We start from the raw sequence: 17,179 nt of genomic DNA, 5'->3' as shown, positions 1-17,179 counted from the left end.
ATGTACCTTTTTCTCAGTGGCATGGCACCTACCCAAAAAATGACTGCGTGCTGAGGCATAAAAATCTCACAGTCCAATTCAGAAAGGCAGAAATGTTAAATATATCCTTTTCAGATCACAGTACATTAAAAATTACATGTAATGAAGGACTGTGGAAAGATAGGCTAAACACTAATTGGAAACTAAATAATCTGATCCTAAAGAATGAGTGGGTCAAACACAAATCATAGAAACAACTTCATCTAAGAGAATGACAACAATGAGACAACATCCCAAAACTTATGGGATGCAGCCTAAGCAGTTCTTAGGGGAAATTTTATATCTCTAAATGGTTACATGAATAAAATAGAAAAGAGGAGAACAAATTGGTGGAGTTGTGAATTGGTCCAACCATTCTGGAGAGCAATTTGGAACTGTGCCCAAAGGGCTATAAAACTGTGTATACCTTTTGATCCAGCAGTACCACTTCTAGGTCTGTATCACAAAGAGATCATAAAAATGGGAAGTGGACCCACATGTACAAAAATATTTATGGTAGCTCTTTTTGTGGTGACAAAGAATTGGAAACTTGAGGGGATGCCCATCAGTTGAGGGATGCCGAAGAAGTTGTGGCATGTGAATGCAATGGAATACTATTGTGCTATATGAAATGATGAGCAAGTGAACTTCAGAAAAACCTGGAAAGATTTGTATAAACTGGTACTGAGTGAAGTGAACAGAACCAGGAGAACATTGTACACAATAACAGCAGCATTGTGTGATGACCAACTGTGGTAGACTTACATCTCAACAAGTAGTGATCAGAGACAATTCCAAAAGACTCATGATGGAAAATGCAATCTACAGCCAGAGAAATAGCTATGGAGTCTGAATACATATTGAAACGTACTATTTTTCCTTTACTTTTTTTCCCTTTTTTTCTTCCTCATGGTTTTTCCCTTTTGTTCTGATTCTTCTTTACAATGTGACTATTGTGGAAATATATTTAATATGAGCGTACATGTATGGCCTATGTCAGATTGCATGCTGTCTTGGGAGGAGGAAGTGGAAGGAGGAGAAGAAAATTTAAAGCTCCAAATCTTATAAGAGTGAATGTTGAAAACTAAAACAAATCTTTACCCCCCCCAAAAAGAACAAATTAAGAATCCCCAATTAAATGCCATATTAGAAATTCTAAAAATCAAAGAAAAGATTAATAAAATTGAAAATAAAAATCTATTGAACTAATAAATAAAACTAAGCTGATTTTATGGAAAAACCCAATAAGATAGATAAACCTTTGGTTAATTTGATTAAAAAAAGAAAACCAAATTACCAGTATCAAAAATGAAAAGAGTGAATTCACCACCAATAAAGAGGAAATTAAAGCAATAATTAGGAGCTATTTTGCCCAACTGTATGTCAATAAATCTGACAATCTAAGTGAAATGGATGAATATTTACAAAAATATAAATTGCTCAGATTAACAGAAGAGGAAATAAATTACTTAATCCCATTGTAGAAAAAGAAATTGAACAAGTCATCAAGAAAAAATCTCCAGGGCCAGCTGAATTTACAAGTCAATTCTACCAAACATTTAAAGAACAGTTAATTTCAATACTGTATAAACTATTTGGAAAAATAGGTGAAGAAGGAATCCCACCAAATTCCTTTTATGATACAAATATGGTGCTAATATTTAAACCAGGAAGAGCCAAAACAGAAAGAGATTATAGATCAATTTCCCTAATGAATATTGATGCAAAAAATTTAAATAAAATATTAGCAAAGAAATTATAGCAATTTATTGCTAGAATAAGACAGGCAAGATTTATACCAGGATTGCATGGCTGGTTCAGTATTAGGAAAACTTTCAGCGTAATTGACCATATCAGTAACATAACTAACAGAAAACATATGATTATATCAATAGATGCAGAAAAAGCTTTTGACAAAATACAACACCCATTCCTGTTAAAAACACTAGAGAACATAGGGATAAATGGAATCTTCCTTAAAATGGTAAGCCGTATCTATCTAAAACCATCAGCAAGCATTACATGTAATGGGGATAAGCTAAAAGCATTCCCAATAAGATCAGGGGTGAACATTATCACTGTTATTCAATATTGTACTAAAAATGTTAGCGTTAGCAATAAGAGAAGAAAAAGAAATTGAAGGAATTAGAATAGGCAATGAGGAAACAAAACTATCACTCTTTGCAGATAATATGATGCTTAGAAAATCCTAAAGAATCAACTAAAAAACTGCTTTAAACAATGAACAGCTTAAGCAAAGTTGCAGGATACAAAATAAACCCATATAAATCATCAACATTTCTACAGGTTACCAACAGAGCCCAGCAGCAAGAGATAGAGAAATTCCATTTAAAATGACTGTAGATTGTAAAATATTTGGGAGTCTGCATGCCAAGACAAACCCAGGAACTATATGAACACAATTACAAAACACTTTTCACACAAAGTCAGATCTAAACAATTGGAAAAATATCAATTGCTCATTGGTAGACCAAGCTAATACAATAAAAATGACAATTCTACCCAAATTAATTTATTTATTCCTGCTAATCAAACTACCAAAAATTATTTTATAGATCTAGAAAAAATAATAAAATTCATCTAGAAGAACAAAATGTCAAGAATATCAAGGGAATTAATGAACAAAAAAATGCGAAGGAAGGTGGCCTTGCCATACCTGTGTAAAATTGTATTATAAAGCAGAAATTATCAAAACTACTTGGTACTGGCTAAGAAATAGAATGGTAGATTAGTGGAATGGGTTAGGTACACAAGACACAATAGTCTGACCATAGTAATCTACTGTTTGATAAACCCAAAGATTCCAGATTCTGGGATAAGAACTCCCTATTTGACAAAAACTGCTGGGAGAACTGGAAAATAGTATGGCAGAAACTAGGCATGGACCAACATTTTACACCCTATACAATAAGGTCTAAATGGGTATATGATTTAGACATAAGGGATGATACCATAAGCAAATTAAAAGAGCAAGGAATAGTTTACCTGTTAGATCTGTGGAGAAGGGAAGAATTTATGACTAAACAAGAGATAGAGAACATTATGAAATGAAAATAGATAATTTTGATTGCTTTAAATTAAGAAGTGTTTGCAGGAAGAAAACCAGTGCAACCAAGATTAGAAGGAAAGCAGAAAGCTAGGAAATAATTTTTATGTGTTTCATATAAAGACCTCATTTCTGAAATATACAGAGAACTGAGTCAAATTTATAAAAATACAAGTTGTTCCTCAATTGATAAATGGTGAAAGGACATGAACAGGCAGTTTTAGATGAAGAAATTAAAACTATCTATAGTCATTAGAAAAAATGCTCTAAATCACTATTGATTAGAGAAATGCAAATTAAAACAGCTCTGAGTTATACTTATCGCACTTATCAGATTGGCTAATATGACCAAAAAAAGGAAAATGATAAATATTGGAGATGTGGAGAATTGGAACACTAATGCATTGTTAGTGGAATTGTGAATTGATCTAACCATTCTGGAGAGCAATTTGGAACTGTGCCCAAAGGACTATAAAACTCTGCATACCCTTTGACCCAGCAATATCACTTCTAGGTCTATATCCCAAAGAGATTATAAAAAAATGGAAAAGACCCACATGTACAAAATTATTTATATTAGCTCTTTTTGTGGTGGCCAAGAATTGGAAATGGAGGGGATACCCATCAGTTGGGGAATAGCTGAACACGTTATGGTACATGAATATAATAGAATACTATTGTGCTGTAAGATATGATGAACAGGCGGATTTCAGAAAAACCTGGAAAGCTTACTTGGACTGATGCTGAGTGAAGGGAGCAGAACTAGGAGAACATTGTACACAATAACAGCAGCAATGTGTGATGATCAACTATTGACTTAGTCTTCTCAGCAACTGTTCCAAGACAATTTCAAAAGACCCATGAGGGAAAATGGTAACCATATCCAAAGAAAGAGCTATAGAGTCTGAATGCAGGTTGAAGCTTACTATTTTCACTTTTATTTTTAGTTTTTGTCTTTTGTCGTGCTTTTCCCCTTTTGTTTGGATTCTTCTTTTACAACATGACTGATGTGGAAATTTCTTTAACATGATTGTTCATGTATAACCCTTATCAGATTGCCTGCTGTCTTGAAGAGTGGGAAAGGGGGAAGGGATGGGATGGAGAGAGAAAAATTTAGAACTCAAAATTTTACAATGTTGAAAATTATCTTTACATGTAATTGGAAAAATAATACTATTAAAGAATAAAAGCTCTCATGATAACTGGGGACAGCAATTTCCGTTGAGTGATGCAATCTTAAAAGCTAGATTATAGAGGGTTGAAGAGAGCAGGAGGGGAAAAAGTAGATGCAACAAGTGTAAACAGCTTTTTCACCCCTATGAGTTTGACCAAGAGAAACACGAGAAATGTAGACTGATTGCTTAAGGGGATAGTGTCTGACGAAGATTTTTTAAGGATGGAGAAGACTTGGACATACTTGAAGGTAGAAAGTAAGGAAACAGTCGATAGAGGTAGAAGCCTAGAGAAGGGAATATGGTTGATGTTGCAATATGCTGGAAAAGACAGGAGGCAATGGGAACTAGGGCATATGCCTTGGGAAGGAGAAGGGCCACCTCATTGTCAGGAAGAATAGAAGAGAGATTGGAAAATGATGTCAAAGAATTTTGAGATAAAGACAAGGGGAGAAGAGAGCGCTCATGTTGAATAACTTTTTCTACTAAGTACGAGGTGAGGTCTTCAGCCAAGAGATGTTCAGGTAGAGGAAGTTTGAGTTGAGAAGGTTTGGAAAAACTTTTTAGGCAAGTGAGAAAAGCCAGTTAGGGAGGAATAAAAAGAATCTTGCTGTAGTGATTAGGGCCCAGCTGAAGTTGGGCAACATGCACTTGTAATGTAACCAGTAAGCACTTTTGTGACTTTCCCCAACTCTGTTCAGAAGCACGTGACCAGGCACAGAGGATTCAGATGATGGGAGTGATCTGAGGCTGAGTTTTTGTGAGGGATGATTAGAAAGGACAAAAAAACTATAGTTTCAGGAATATGGATTCACAGACCTCAGGTATTTATTCCCCAAGCAACTTGATGGGTGAGTTGGTGGATAGCTATACTGTGAGCAAATACGCTATAAGATTCTATTTTGGAGAACATTTGCCAGTCTACTTTGTCAAAAATAATTCTTTACTGAAAGTACCCTAAACTGTTGAAACCACAGATCTGTACTGAAAAGGAATACTCTTTAAATCAGTTAGTATTGATTAGTATGGATTTAACTTATTTTTAGTTTGATTGTTGGATTAAGCTCCTTTCTTCAGGAAAAGCTAACCCTAATAGCTAAACCAAACTAACATATTCTCTTAAGTCTAGGTTACCTGTAGATTTAGTGAGTAGATGGATTGATAAGACTTTATTATTTAGTAGCAGATAATGTAGAGTAAGATATATATCTTTGTAGGAATACAAGAATCATAGGATTATAAAATTCTTTTTAAAGGCCAAGTTTCCCTTTCTGGCATCTAGAGAAAGTAGGGTTGATTAAAGGTTAAGTTCCTTTTTCCAGTCTTAGTGGATAAGCTCCTTTTTTTTTTCCTCTTGAGCTAGAGGTTAAGTATAAGTTGAGTAGTGTAATCTTTTAAGGTTGGGTTTTCCTTTCTGGCAACTGGAGGATGGGGGGCAGGGAGTGGTAAGGTGACTGCTAATTAAAAACCAGAAGTTCCTTTTTCCCAGTTTTACTTCAAACTATAAGTCCCTTTAAAGTAAGCTTTCTGTTTACAAAATGCTGTAGGCACAGGGCAGAGATTCCTAAGGTAATCTCACTTTGATAGCTAAATGTTGCCAGCAGTAGAAATTTGCATTATGAAAGCCTGAGAGGAAAGAACTAGTCAGATGACCTGACTTGTCCAATTGAATTATGTTGAAAACAAGTTTCTTAAGATTGGTGTATTTTTTAATTCCTCTTTTCTCTTATAAAAATAAGCTCTGTAAATCACTCCTTAGTTACTAGTTACTGAGGGTTTAGTGGACCTGACTTAATGATAACCTCTCAACTGTTATTAAATCAGTATTAGCTCAGAAATTTAGTACCTCAGAATTATTTTCTATTTCAGATAATTTTAACAGTACCAAAAAATATCCATTATGCAACTTCTTGTACACGTTATTGTTGTATCATGTCACAGCATGCTTGGACTCACTACTCATTTCTCTATTCCCCTTTGAATCCTTCTGAAATTTCAGGATATAAAAATATTAGAGAGTGTTAGAAGAGATCAGTATCATATTCAAATTAGGTTAAAATTAGAGATAATGTGATTTGCATACAGTTTGATCTTAGATAAAATTTTACAGTTGCCTAAAGAAAATATTCTTAACTTTTACAATTAAACTTAGTTAGCATTATCCTGGTGAATAGAAATTGCTTATTTTATCTAAAATAATTATTTTTTTTTACCAACCAAAAGTAAATTAAATATTTCTGTATTTACTCTTCATATGACTTGTTCAACTGTTTATATACTGTCTCTTTTCTTCTTTTTCTTCTTCCTTTTTGTTTTCCATTTTAAGGATGGTACTGCACCACTTTCCTGGCATACAAGATGCAATATTGCTCAAGGTACAGCTAATGGCATCTGCTATTTACATGCAAACCATCATGTTCATAGAGATATTAAAAGGTAAATTCTTCCATTATAGTTTTTTAAAATAAAGTCTCTAAATTTTTACCTATATCTGTTATCCTTAAAATATTGTATGTTCTAAGAAAAAAACTGATGAGTGAACAAACTGAATAGGATGTTGAAAAAAAATTTTTTTTAGGATCTGTGTTTGATTGGGAATTGAATTGTAAAGGAGTTGAGAGGTTTTTGGAAAGGTATTGTGAATCCTAGTTTAAAAGCATAATGGAGGGCAGGTAGATGGTGCAGTAGATAAAGCTCTAGCCCTGGAGTCAGGAGGACCTGAGTTCAAATGCGCCCTCAGATACTTGGTACTTACTAGCTGTGTGACCCTGGGCAAGTCGCTTAACTCTGCCTCACCAAAAAGAGCAAAAAAAAAAAACATAGTGGACCTATAATGAATTTTATGTGGAATAACAAGCATGAAACATTAAATTTTTTACTTCAAAAAGTAAAAAAGAAATGATGGCAACTGTTCCGTTTCAACTGTGCTCTAAATTCGTGGGCTTTTTTAATATACTTTGGATAAGATGAGGGAGTTGGACTAGATGATCTCTAAGTACCCTTTTCACTCTAAATGTATATTGTTCTTATACTTTGTGAAGTTCAAAGTATTATTTAACAATTATGTAATCAGCGGTTTTACTTGATTGAGAGGTTTTTTTCATAACATTTAAATTTTTTTAGTGCAAATATTTTACTTGATGAGGACTTCATACCCAAGATTTCTGACTTTGGACTTTCACGAACTTCTGCAAAATTTAACCAAACAGTCATGACTAGCAGAATTGTGGGAACAACAGCCTATATGGCACCTGAAGCTTTGCGAGGGGAGATAACACCTAAATCTGACATTTATAGCTTTGGTGTGGTAAGTTTTATGTGGAATTGTTGGCAGTGCTATTCTTCCTGAAGTTTTAAAAAGAAATTGTTTTGTCTAGATGTATGGGGTTGAAAAAAGAGGATCACTTTAACTCTTCTTACAATCATATGAAACCATGACTTGTTAAGTACACAGAAGCCTGCAGGTCTCTTTGTGTTGAATACTTTCTTAGGGAAAAGAATTAGTAGGCTCTGGATACGTTGAACACTGAAAACCATAAAAAAAAAAGATTATAAAGGAAAGAAATGATATTATTGGTGTAGGAGTCATTCTTGGATTAGCTGTCTATGTGCAGTCTAATATTGACTTGTTAGAGAAAAGATTAGTGGGGGCAGAGTAAAAGCAGTGACTTGCTTGAGCTCTCCCCTAAACCCCTCCAAGTAGCTATAAAAAATGGCTCTAAATAAATTCTGAAGCAGCAGAACCCACAAAAAGACAGCGTGAAACAAATTTCCAGCCCAAGACAACCTGGATGGTTGATCTAAAAGGTATATTGCGCTGGGCTGGTAGAAGAGCACAGTGTGGGCATGCAGGCCGCAGCGAACCGGGAGCAGGCCTCAGAGGACTGAATCCCAGGCAGCTGTGGTGGTTTCTAAACTTCTCAACTCAGAATGCCAAAGACAGCTTAGGAGGTCAGTGGGAAAAGTCTGTGTCTGCAGTGGTGAGAGAGGAGCATGGGGTCTCAGCTCTAGTTCCCAAGCTCGGCCCTGGGGCTGTGGCTGCCTCCTGAGCTTCCAGCCCACAGACTGAGGGAGAATCGAGTGGCTGATAAGAGAGGGATTGCAGGGATGTCTCTGCTGGTGCAGTATTCTCTTGCTTTGCCTGTGCTTGGATCTGGGTCACAGTTCTGGGTAGCGGTCCTGGGGTGAGGAGGAGTGCTGGCGTGGTGGATCTTGTAGTGGCTATGAAGAAGAAACCCTCACAGTTTCAAGATAGAAAAGAGTGCTTGTGGTCACTCATAGACCAGAGCACAGGACAGGAAAGGAGTAAACACCTCACCCTTGATCATAGCACCTTGGAAGAACTGAAAATTTACAGGTCCCTAGAAGTGTCTTTCAAAACAGCTGAAGCTTGGGACAGTACATTCTCCACATTGGAAGCAGACTCTTACCTTAACAAAGAGTTTATAACTCAAGTAATTGGCTGGGATCATGAGCAATCAGCGCAAAAAGAATCAGACTATAGTATCTTACTTTGGTGACAAAGAAGATGAAAACGTACAACCAGAAGAAGACAATGAAGCCAAAGCTCCTACATCCAAAGCCTCCAAGAAAAATATGAATTGGTCCCAGGCAATGGAAGAGCTCAGAAAGGATTTTGAGAAGCAAGTAAGAGAAGTGGAGGAAAAACTGAGAGTGATGCTAAAGGAGACTAAAAAAAAAATACTGAAGAAAATAACACCTTAAAAAAATAGCCTGACCCAAATGGCAAAAGAGGTTCAAAAAGACAATGAGGAGAACAATGCCCTAAAAAGCAAAATTGGCCAAATGGAAAAGGAAGTCCAAAAGCTTACTGAAGAAAATACTTCCTTAAAAATTAGAAGAGAAATTGGAAGCTAGTGACAATTTGAGAAATAAAGGCATTGTAACACTAATCCAAAAGAATGAAAAAATAGAAGAGAATGTGAAATATTTCATTGGAAATACAACTGACCTGGAAAATAGATCCAGGAGAGCGAACTTAAAAATTATTAGACTATTTGAAAGCCATGATCCAAAAAAAAGCCTTGACATCATCTTGCAAGAAATTGTCAAGGAAAACTGCCCTGATATTTTAGAACTAGAGGGCAAAATAGAAATTGAAAGAATCCACCTCCTGAGAGAGATCCTCAAAGGAAAACTCCCAGGAATATTGTAGTCAAATTCCAGAGTGCCCAGGTCAAGGAGAAAATATTGCAAGCAGCCAAAAAGAAAAAATTCAAGTATTGTGGAAACACAATCAGGATAACACAAAATTTAGCAGCTTCTACATTAAGGGTCTAGAGGGCATGGAGTATGATATTCTGGAGGGCGAAGGAGATAGGATTACAACCAAGAATCACCTACCCGGCAAAAGTGAGCATAATCCTTCAGGGTAAAAAGTGGTCATTCAGGGAAATAGGGGACTTTCAGGCATTCCTGAGGAAAAGACCAGAGCTGAATACAAAATTTAACTTTCAAATACAAGACTCAAGTGAAACATGGAAGAGATAAACAGGAAAGAGAAATCATAAGAGATTTATTAAGTTTGAACTGTTTACATTCCTACAGGGAAATATGATATTTGTAACTCATGAGTCCTTTGTCAGTATTAGGGTAGTGGGAGGGGAAAAAAATTATGTGTACGTATACATAGATAGAGGGCACAGGGTGAGTTGAAGATGAAGGGGTGATATCTGGAAAATAAAATTAAGCGGTGAGAGGATTATACTGGGAGAAGGAGAAAGGGAGAAGTAGAATGGGGTAAATTATCTCACATGAAACAGACAAGAAAAGGCTTTTACAGTGGAGGGGAAATGGGGGAAGGTGAGAGGGAATGAGTGAATCTTCTTTTCGTAGGATTTGGCTTAAGGAGGGAGTAACATACACAATAGGGTGTGGAAATCTCTCTTACCCTACAGGAAAATAAGGGGGGAAGGGGACAAGAGAGCAGGGTGATGATAGAGGGGAGGGCAGATTGGGGGATGGGATAATCAGAAGCAAACACTTCTTAGGAGGGACAGGGTCAAAAGAGAGAATAGAATAAATAGGGGGTAGGATAGGATGAAGGGAAATATACTTAGTTTTTCACAACAGGGCTACTGTGGAAGTGTTTTGCATGAATACACATCTATAACCTATATTGAGATGCTTGCCTTTTCAATGAGGGTGGGTGGAGAGGGAGGAAAGGAGAAAATTTTATTTTTTTAATTTTTATTTATTTTTTTAATATAAATTTATTCATTTTTAGTTTTCAACATTCACTTCCAGAAGTTTTTGAGTTCCAAATTTTCACCCCATCTCACCCCTCTCCCCACCCCAAGATGGCTTGCATTCTGAATATCCCTTCCCCTACTCTGTCCTCTCTTCTGTCTCTCCCCCCTTCTCTTATGCCCTTCCCCTTCTATTTTCCTGTAGGGCAGGATAGACTTCCATACCCCCTTTCCTGTATTTCTTATTTCCCAGTAGCATGTGAAAACATTTTTTTTAAACATATGTTTTTAAAACTTTAGGTTTCAAATCTTCTCCCTTCCTCCCTCCCCACCCACCCTCATTGAAAAGGCAAGCAACTCTATATAGGTTATACATGTGCAGTTATGCAAAACACTTCCATAGTAGACATGTTGTGAAAAACTAACTCTATTTCCCTTAATCCTATCTGGCCTTCCCATTTATTCTATTTTTTCTTTTGACCCTGTCCCTCCTCAGAGGTATTTCCTTCTGATTACCCCCTTTCCCAAGCTGCCCTCCTCTCTATCATCCCCCTGCTCTCTTGTCCCCTTCTTTCCCCTATTTTCCTGTAGGGTAAGACAGATTTCCATAACCAATTGAATGTGTATGTTATTCCCTCCTTAAGCCAATTCCTATGAGAATAAGATTCATTCATTCCCTCTCACCTTCCCCGTTTCCCCTCCACTGTAAGAGACTTTTCTTTTCTGGTTTTTTTTTTTTGGTGAGATATTTACCCCATTCTATCTCTCCCTGTCTTCTTCTCCAAGTATAATCCTCTCTCATCCCTTAATTTTGTTCTCCAGATATGACCCCTTAATCTTCAACTCACCCTGTGCCCTCTATCTATCTATCTATCTATCTATCTATCTATCTATCTATCTATCTATCTATCTATCCATACATATAATTTTTTTCCTCCAACTACCCTAATACTGACAAAGGTCTCATGAGTTATAAATATCATCTTTCCATGCAGGAATGTAAACAGTTTAATCTTAATAAGTCTCTTACGATTTCTCTTTCCTGTTTACCTCTTCATGTTCCACTTGAGTCCTGTATTTGAAAGTCAAATTTTCTATTCAGCTCTGGTCTTTTCATCAAGAATGCTTGAAAGTCCTCTATTTCACTGAATGACAGTTTTTTCCCCTGAAGGATTTACTTAGTTTTGCTGGGTAGGTGATTCTTGATTGTAGTCCTATCTTCCTTTGCCCTCTGGAATATTATATTTCATGCCCTGTGGTCCTTTCATGTAGAAGCTGCTAAATCTTGTGTTATCCTGATTGTGTTTCCACAGTGCTTGAATTGTTTCCTTCTGGCAGCTTGTAATATTTTCTCTTTGACCTGGGAACTCTGGAATTTGGCTATAATATTGCTAGGAGTTTTCCTTTGGGGATCTCTTTCAGGAGGAGATCTGTGGATTCTTTCAATTTCTATTTTGCCCTCTGGTTCTACTATATCAGGGCAGTTTTCCTTGATAATTTCTTGCAAGATGATGTCTAGGCTCTTTTTTTGATCATGGCTTTCAGATAGTCCAGTAATTTTTAAATTCTCTCTCCTGGATCTATTTTCCAGGTCAGTTGTTTTTCCAATGAGATATTTCACAGTTTTCTAATTTTTCATTCTTTTGGATTTGTTTTGCAGTGTCTTGATTTCTCATAAAGTCACTAGCTTCCAATTTCTCTTTTCTAATTTTTAAGGAAATATTTTCTTCAGTAAGCTTTTGGACTTCCTTTTCCATTTGGCCAATTTTTCTTTTTATGGCATTTTCTCCTCATTGTCTTTTTGGACCTCTTTTGCCATTTGGGTTAGGCTATTTTTTAAGGTGTTATTTTCTTCAGTATTTTTTTGGGTCTCCTTTAGCAAACTGTTGACTTGTTTTTCATGACTTTCTTGCATCACTCTCATTTTTCTTCCCAGTTTTTCCTCTGCTTCCCTTACTTGCAAATCCCTTTTGAGCTCTTCCAAGGCCTGGGAGTGATTCGTATTTTTCTTGGAGGCTTTGGATGTAGGACCTTTGACTTTGTCTTCTGGTTGTGTTTTTTGATCTTCTTTTTCACCAGACTAAGATAATATAGTCTGACTCTTTTTGCGCTGCTTGCTCATGATCCCGGCCAATTACTTGAGTTTTAAACTCTTTGTTAAGATACAAATCTGCTTCCAATGTGGAGAATGTACTGTCCCAGGCTTCAGGGGTTTGTACAGCTGTTTTCAGATATACTTGTAGGGACCTGTATATTTTCAGTTCTTCCAAGGTGGTATGATAAGGGGCGAGGTGTTTACTTCTTTCCTGGCCTGTGACCACAGGTAGTCCTTTCTGTCCTGTAACTGCTACTACAAACTCCACCATGCCAGCGCTCCTCCTCACCCCAGCACCGCCACCCACAACTGTGACCGAGATCCAAACACGGGCGAAGCAAGAGATTCCTGCCTCAGCACTGGCAAAGAGATCCCTGCAATCCCTCTCTGATTAGTCACTGGAAGCTTGGGAAACTGCTGCCCCGCCCCCAGGGCCACACTGTTGGGGAACGGAGCTGAGACCCTGCCTTCCTTTCTCAGCACAGCAGAAACAGACTTTTGCCACTGACCTTCGAAGTTGTCTTTGGCATCCGTGGATTGAGGAGTCTGGCAACCTCCACAGCTGCTCGTGATTCACTCCTCCATGGCCTTCTCCAGGTTTGCTGCGGCCTGTGTGCTCACGCTGCGCTGCGCTCCCAGCCCGGCATGATATACCTTCCTGATCAATCATCCAGGTTATCTTGGACTGGAAGCTTGTTTCACTCTGTCTTTTTGTGGGTTCTGCTGCTTTAGAATTTGTTTAGAGCCACTTTTTATGAGTATTTGGAAGGGTTTGGGGGAGAGCTGAAGCAAGTCACTGCTTTCACTCTGCCATCTTGGCTCCGCCCCCTCAAAAGGAGAAAAATTTAACCCAAAGTTTTAAAAACATATGTAAAAAAAAAAAGCTGCTTTGTACTAGAAAAAAAAAAGATAAAAGATTAGTTACTATAAAGCTGTGGTGTGTAATTGAAACAACTCAATCTTGACCTGTTTAAATAATTTCAGTTACTTATGAATATATGGGGAAAAATGAGAAATAAATGGTAGAAGTTATGTTGACACTAATTATAATAATTTTATACAGATATTTAACGTATATATATATGTCAGTTGCCATAAAAAGGAGCCAAAAAAACCTGAAAGGTGAATACTGTGTAAGTGGAGATTGAAGTTGAAGTCAATACATCCATTTAGAATGTTAATTTGTTTGTAAAATCTTACAAAGAAAGATGCTGGAAATTTTTAGAAAACACTAAAACAGAATCAGTGAAGGTAAAAATGAGTTAAAGAAAGCATAGTAGAAGACACAGACACAACAAGTCATTAAAGGATGAAAAAAGAAGGAGAACCACAAAGAAGAAAAAATGGAAAAGCTCTGCAAAGACTGTAACAAATGATTTTCATCACCAAGGACAGTATAGTTACTGTATGTGTGGACTATTAACAACAGGAATCACAGTCTTTAATGTATTACTCTGTAGAGGTAGTACAGACTAAAGAAAGCAGATCAAGAAAAGCAACTAAATTAGACTATGTGTGTGTAGAGAGGCAGTACAATTTTGATATAGGAAAGAAAGGAACTTAAGAAAGATGGGAAAAATCTGGGATACTAGATCTTATACCATATTTCAGAAATCATCAGAACTATTTGGTTAAAAAAAGAAAAGTTGGTCATTGGAACAGATTAAGCAAATAAGACAGAAGCAATCAAACACAGTAATATAGTACTGGATAAAAATAAAGATATGAGTTACTCTACAGTAAGGCTTACTTATTTGATAAAACTATCAGAGAAAACTAGAAAGCAGCTTCAGAAAACTAGGCTTTGACCAGTGCCTCACAACATATATCATAGTAAGCTCCAAATGGGTATATGACCCAAATAGAAAAGGTTTTATCATTTTTATTTTACATTAGAGGATGCCTATCCCAACTATTATTAGGAGGAGTGATTTTGGTGGGGTTTTTTTTTTTTTGGTAACTAAAAGGAGTAGAGATGATCATAAAAGATAAAATAAACAGTTTTGATTGGATATAACAAAGCTTTTGTAGAAACAAAATCAATGCAGTTGAAATTAGAAGGGAAGTCCTTAACTGGAGAAAAATCTTTACAAAATTATCTCTGATGAAAGTCTGATATACAAGACATAGAGAATTGATACAAACATATATTTTATCCCAAAAATCCTTATTGCAGTTTTAAGCTTTAATAACTAAGAAATATAAATCCTACAAACTTTTTTTTAAATTGAGAGGTTATTTAAAATTTTTAAATATTGATGTATCTTGTTAAAATTCAACAAAGCCCCTATCTTGTGTTATATCTTGTTCTAATTTTCAGACTTTGTAAAAACTTTCATTAGTTGCTGCTCAGTGACTGAAAGAATTGCATTTATAATCATAGTCCTAATATCATCCAAAGAATGAGGTTTTGATATGTAAATAACAGTTTTGATGTGGCTCCACAAGAAATAAGTTAAGATAGATCAGGTAACCAGGGTGGTTAAGCAAGAGAACCTCTGAAGATTCACCAATATGAGAAAGAGTCATCCAGAAACTATCATACATCAATGAAAGAGTGCCTAGTCTTACTAAAATTAAAATTTTCTATGTAGAATTTCATAAAATCAAGTAAAGAAAGGAATTAAATAACTTTCAAATATACTTCTAAATTATTAAAGCTTAAAACTGCACCAAGATTTTTGGACATTCTATAATAAAATTTCCCCAGGAGATAAATAATCAAGGATTATAAACAGGTAAGCTGTCAATAACCATATGGAAAAAATAGTCTAAATCAAATGAAAAAAGAAACATTAAGGTTCTATTGCATATCTATCACATTGTCAAAAATAACAAAAGAGGAAAATGGTAATTCTTACAAGGTCTTTGGTAGGACAGACACATTAAGTAGTAGTGCTCCTGTGAATTTGGTCAACCATCCTGGAAAACTTTTTGCACCTATCTCTAAAAAGTGACTAAACTTGACATAGCAATAACACTACTTGGCATAAATCTTCTTTCCATATATAAAACTTTAATTGTTAGTGTGTGACAAAATAGTTACTTATGCTTTGTGGCTTAATGGTTGTTGTAAAAAATCCCTTCTGTGTGACTCACCCGAGGGAGCAGGTGACTCAGATTAGCCTGATTTGCAAATGAGCCAACCCTAAGGTGGCTTCAATTAAGACCCCAGCCAGAGTGGTACAATCTCCCAACACTGGTATCCATAGACCTTAGACCTTTTGCCCATGACCTCACATGAGTGGCTCTGAATGGCTAAGATTCTATCTGTCTGTGTACTATAGCCCTATTTCCCCTTCTACTCCACTCTGCTAACTCAGTGTCACTTCTGTACTTTTCCTTATGTTATGTTCTGAGTGGTAATAGGTTGAGTGGCAATTGCCCAAGTACACATTCATCCTGAACTCTCAATCCCCAGGCGTGCTACCTCTTGAATACAGTCCCATGTCCTATCTGTAGAAGCCCCTACTTATTTTAATTTAATCATCACTCATAGTTTTTTTCCCCTAGCACTCATTAAACCCAAATAAAAGCATAAAATGTAGCAAACAAAAAATATGTAATTTTGGGAAATGATAATTTTATTCAATGAAATTAAAATTTAAAGATAGTTAATATTTAGAAAGGGAATTAGCTTTGACTTAATGTAATCTGCCAGTTTCTTCTGGTTAACTTTTAGGAAAAGAGAATTTCTTTTATTTTTATCATATTCAACATTATGCTTTTGTGTTGGTCGTTCATCAAGATAAAATACAAGATTGTAAGATCCCTCAGATCTTAGAAAATATACTGAGCAATAATTATTTCTGGGAACAGAACTGGGAAGAGTCTCCTACCAACCTAAATAGCAAATTGGTATATTCCCCATGCACACATTTAGAGAAAATACATAGAATGTTGAACTGATTATTCATTAAACGTTTGAGGAGGAAAAAGCTTCTGGAGCAGGGTGGGATCTAGTTCATTTGGCTGTGCAGGAGTGGAGGTAACAGAGGTGACAATCCCTTGATGAGCATTATTATAGTATAGTAGAAAGAATGCTATGTATGGAAAATGTAAACCAAATTTCATTCTCATTGAACTTTTTTGTGTGTTTTCCTAAATATTTTATATTTGTGTCTTTGATTTTTCCTCATAGGTCTTGCTAGAAATAATAACTGGACTTCCAGCAGTGGATGAGCAACGTGAACCTCAATTATTGGTAGTTTTCATGGTTTTAAAAATATATTTCTTTTGTCTTTTAATTGATAAACTAGACTTTACATAAACAATTTTAATATTTTGCATTGGCATTTGGTTCACTTTTTGCAATCATTGGTATAGTGGGAAAAACATTGGCTTAAGAATCAAGAGTCTTAGGTTATAGTCCAGGTTCCACCAAAAAATTATTTGTCTGACCTTTTGCAATTCACTTAATCTCTCATTGCTTCATTTCCCTTACCCAGTTTCAATTTTCTATGATCATTTCATTGTTTACCTCGAATATTTACAGAACAAAGGAGACTATTTTTCTGTTTTATGCCAAAGTAGAAACTACTGGTTTCACTTTTACAGAATTTAAGTATTGAAAAGTACTTTTGTCCAACCTCTATGTCTGTAGGAATCCCTACTACAA

General features: G+C 35.9%; 1 protein-coding gene across 4 annotated transcripts in view; it reads left to right on the top strand.

Annotated features, from left to right (window-relative positions):
• IRAK4 (interleukin 1 receptor associated kinase 4) overlaps nt 1-17,179 on the top strand; it is a 73,818-nt gene that overhangs the window by 48,468 nt on the left and 8,171 nt on the right. For all 4 annotated transcript variants that reach the window (XM_020973729.2, XM_020973727.2, XM_020973728.2 and 1 more), the window contains 3 exons: nt 6,584-6,693; nt 7,381-7,564; nt 16,703-16,765. In XM_020973729.2, the coding sequence (XP_020829388.1) occupies nt 6,584-6,693; nt 7,381-7,564; nt 16,703-16,765 (357 nt within the window). The remainder of the gene's footprint in view (nt 1-6,583; nt 6,694-7,380; nt 7,565-16,702; nt 16,766-17,179) is intronic.

The sequence above is a fragment of the Phascolarctos cinereus genome, unplaced genomic scaffold, assembly GCF_003287225.1.
Source record: "Phascolarctos cinereus isolate Bilbo 61053 unplaced genomic scaffold, phaCin_HiC Scaffold_1;HRSCAF=81, whole genome shotgun sequence".
In the NCBI taxonomy this organism is placed as follows: Eukaryota; Metazoa; Chordata; class Mammalia; order Diprotodontia; family Phascolarctidae; genus Phascolarctos; species Phascolarctos cinereus.
Note: the sequence above shows the minus strand (reverse complement) of the source record. Positions and strands in the feature narration are given on the sequence as shown.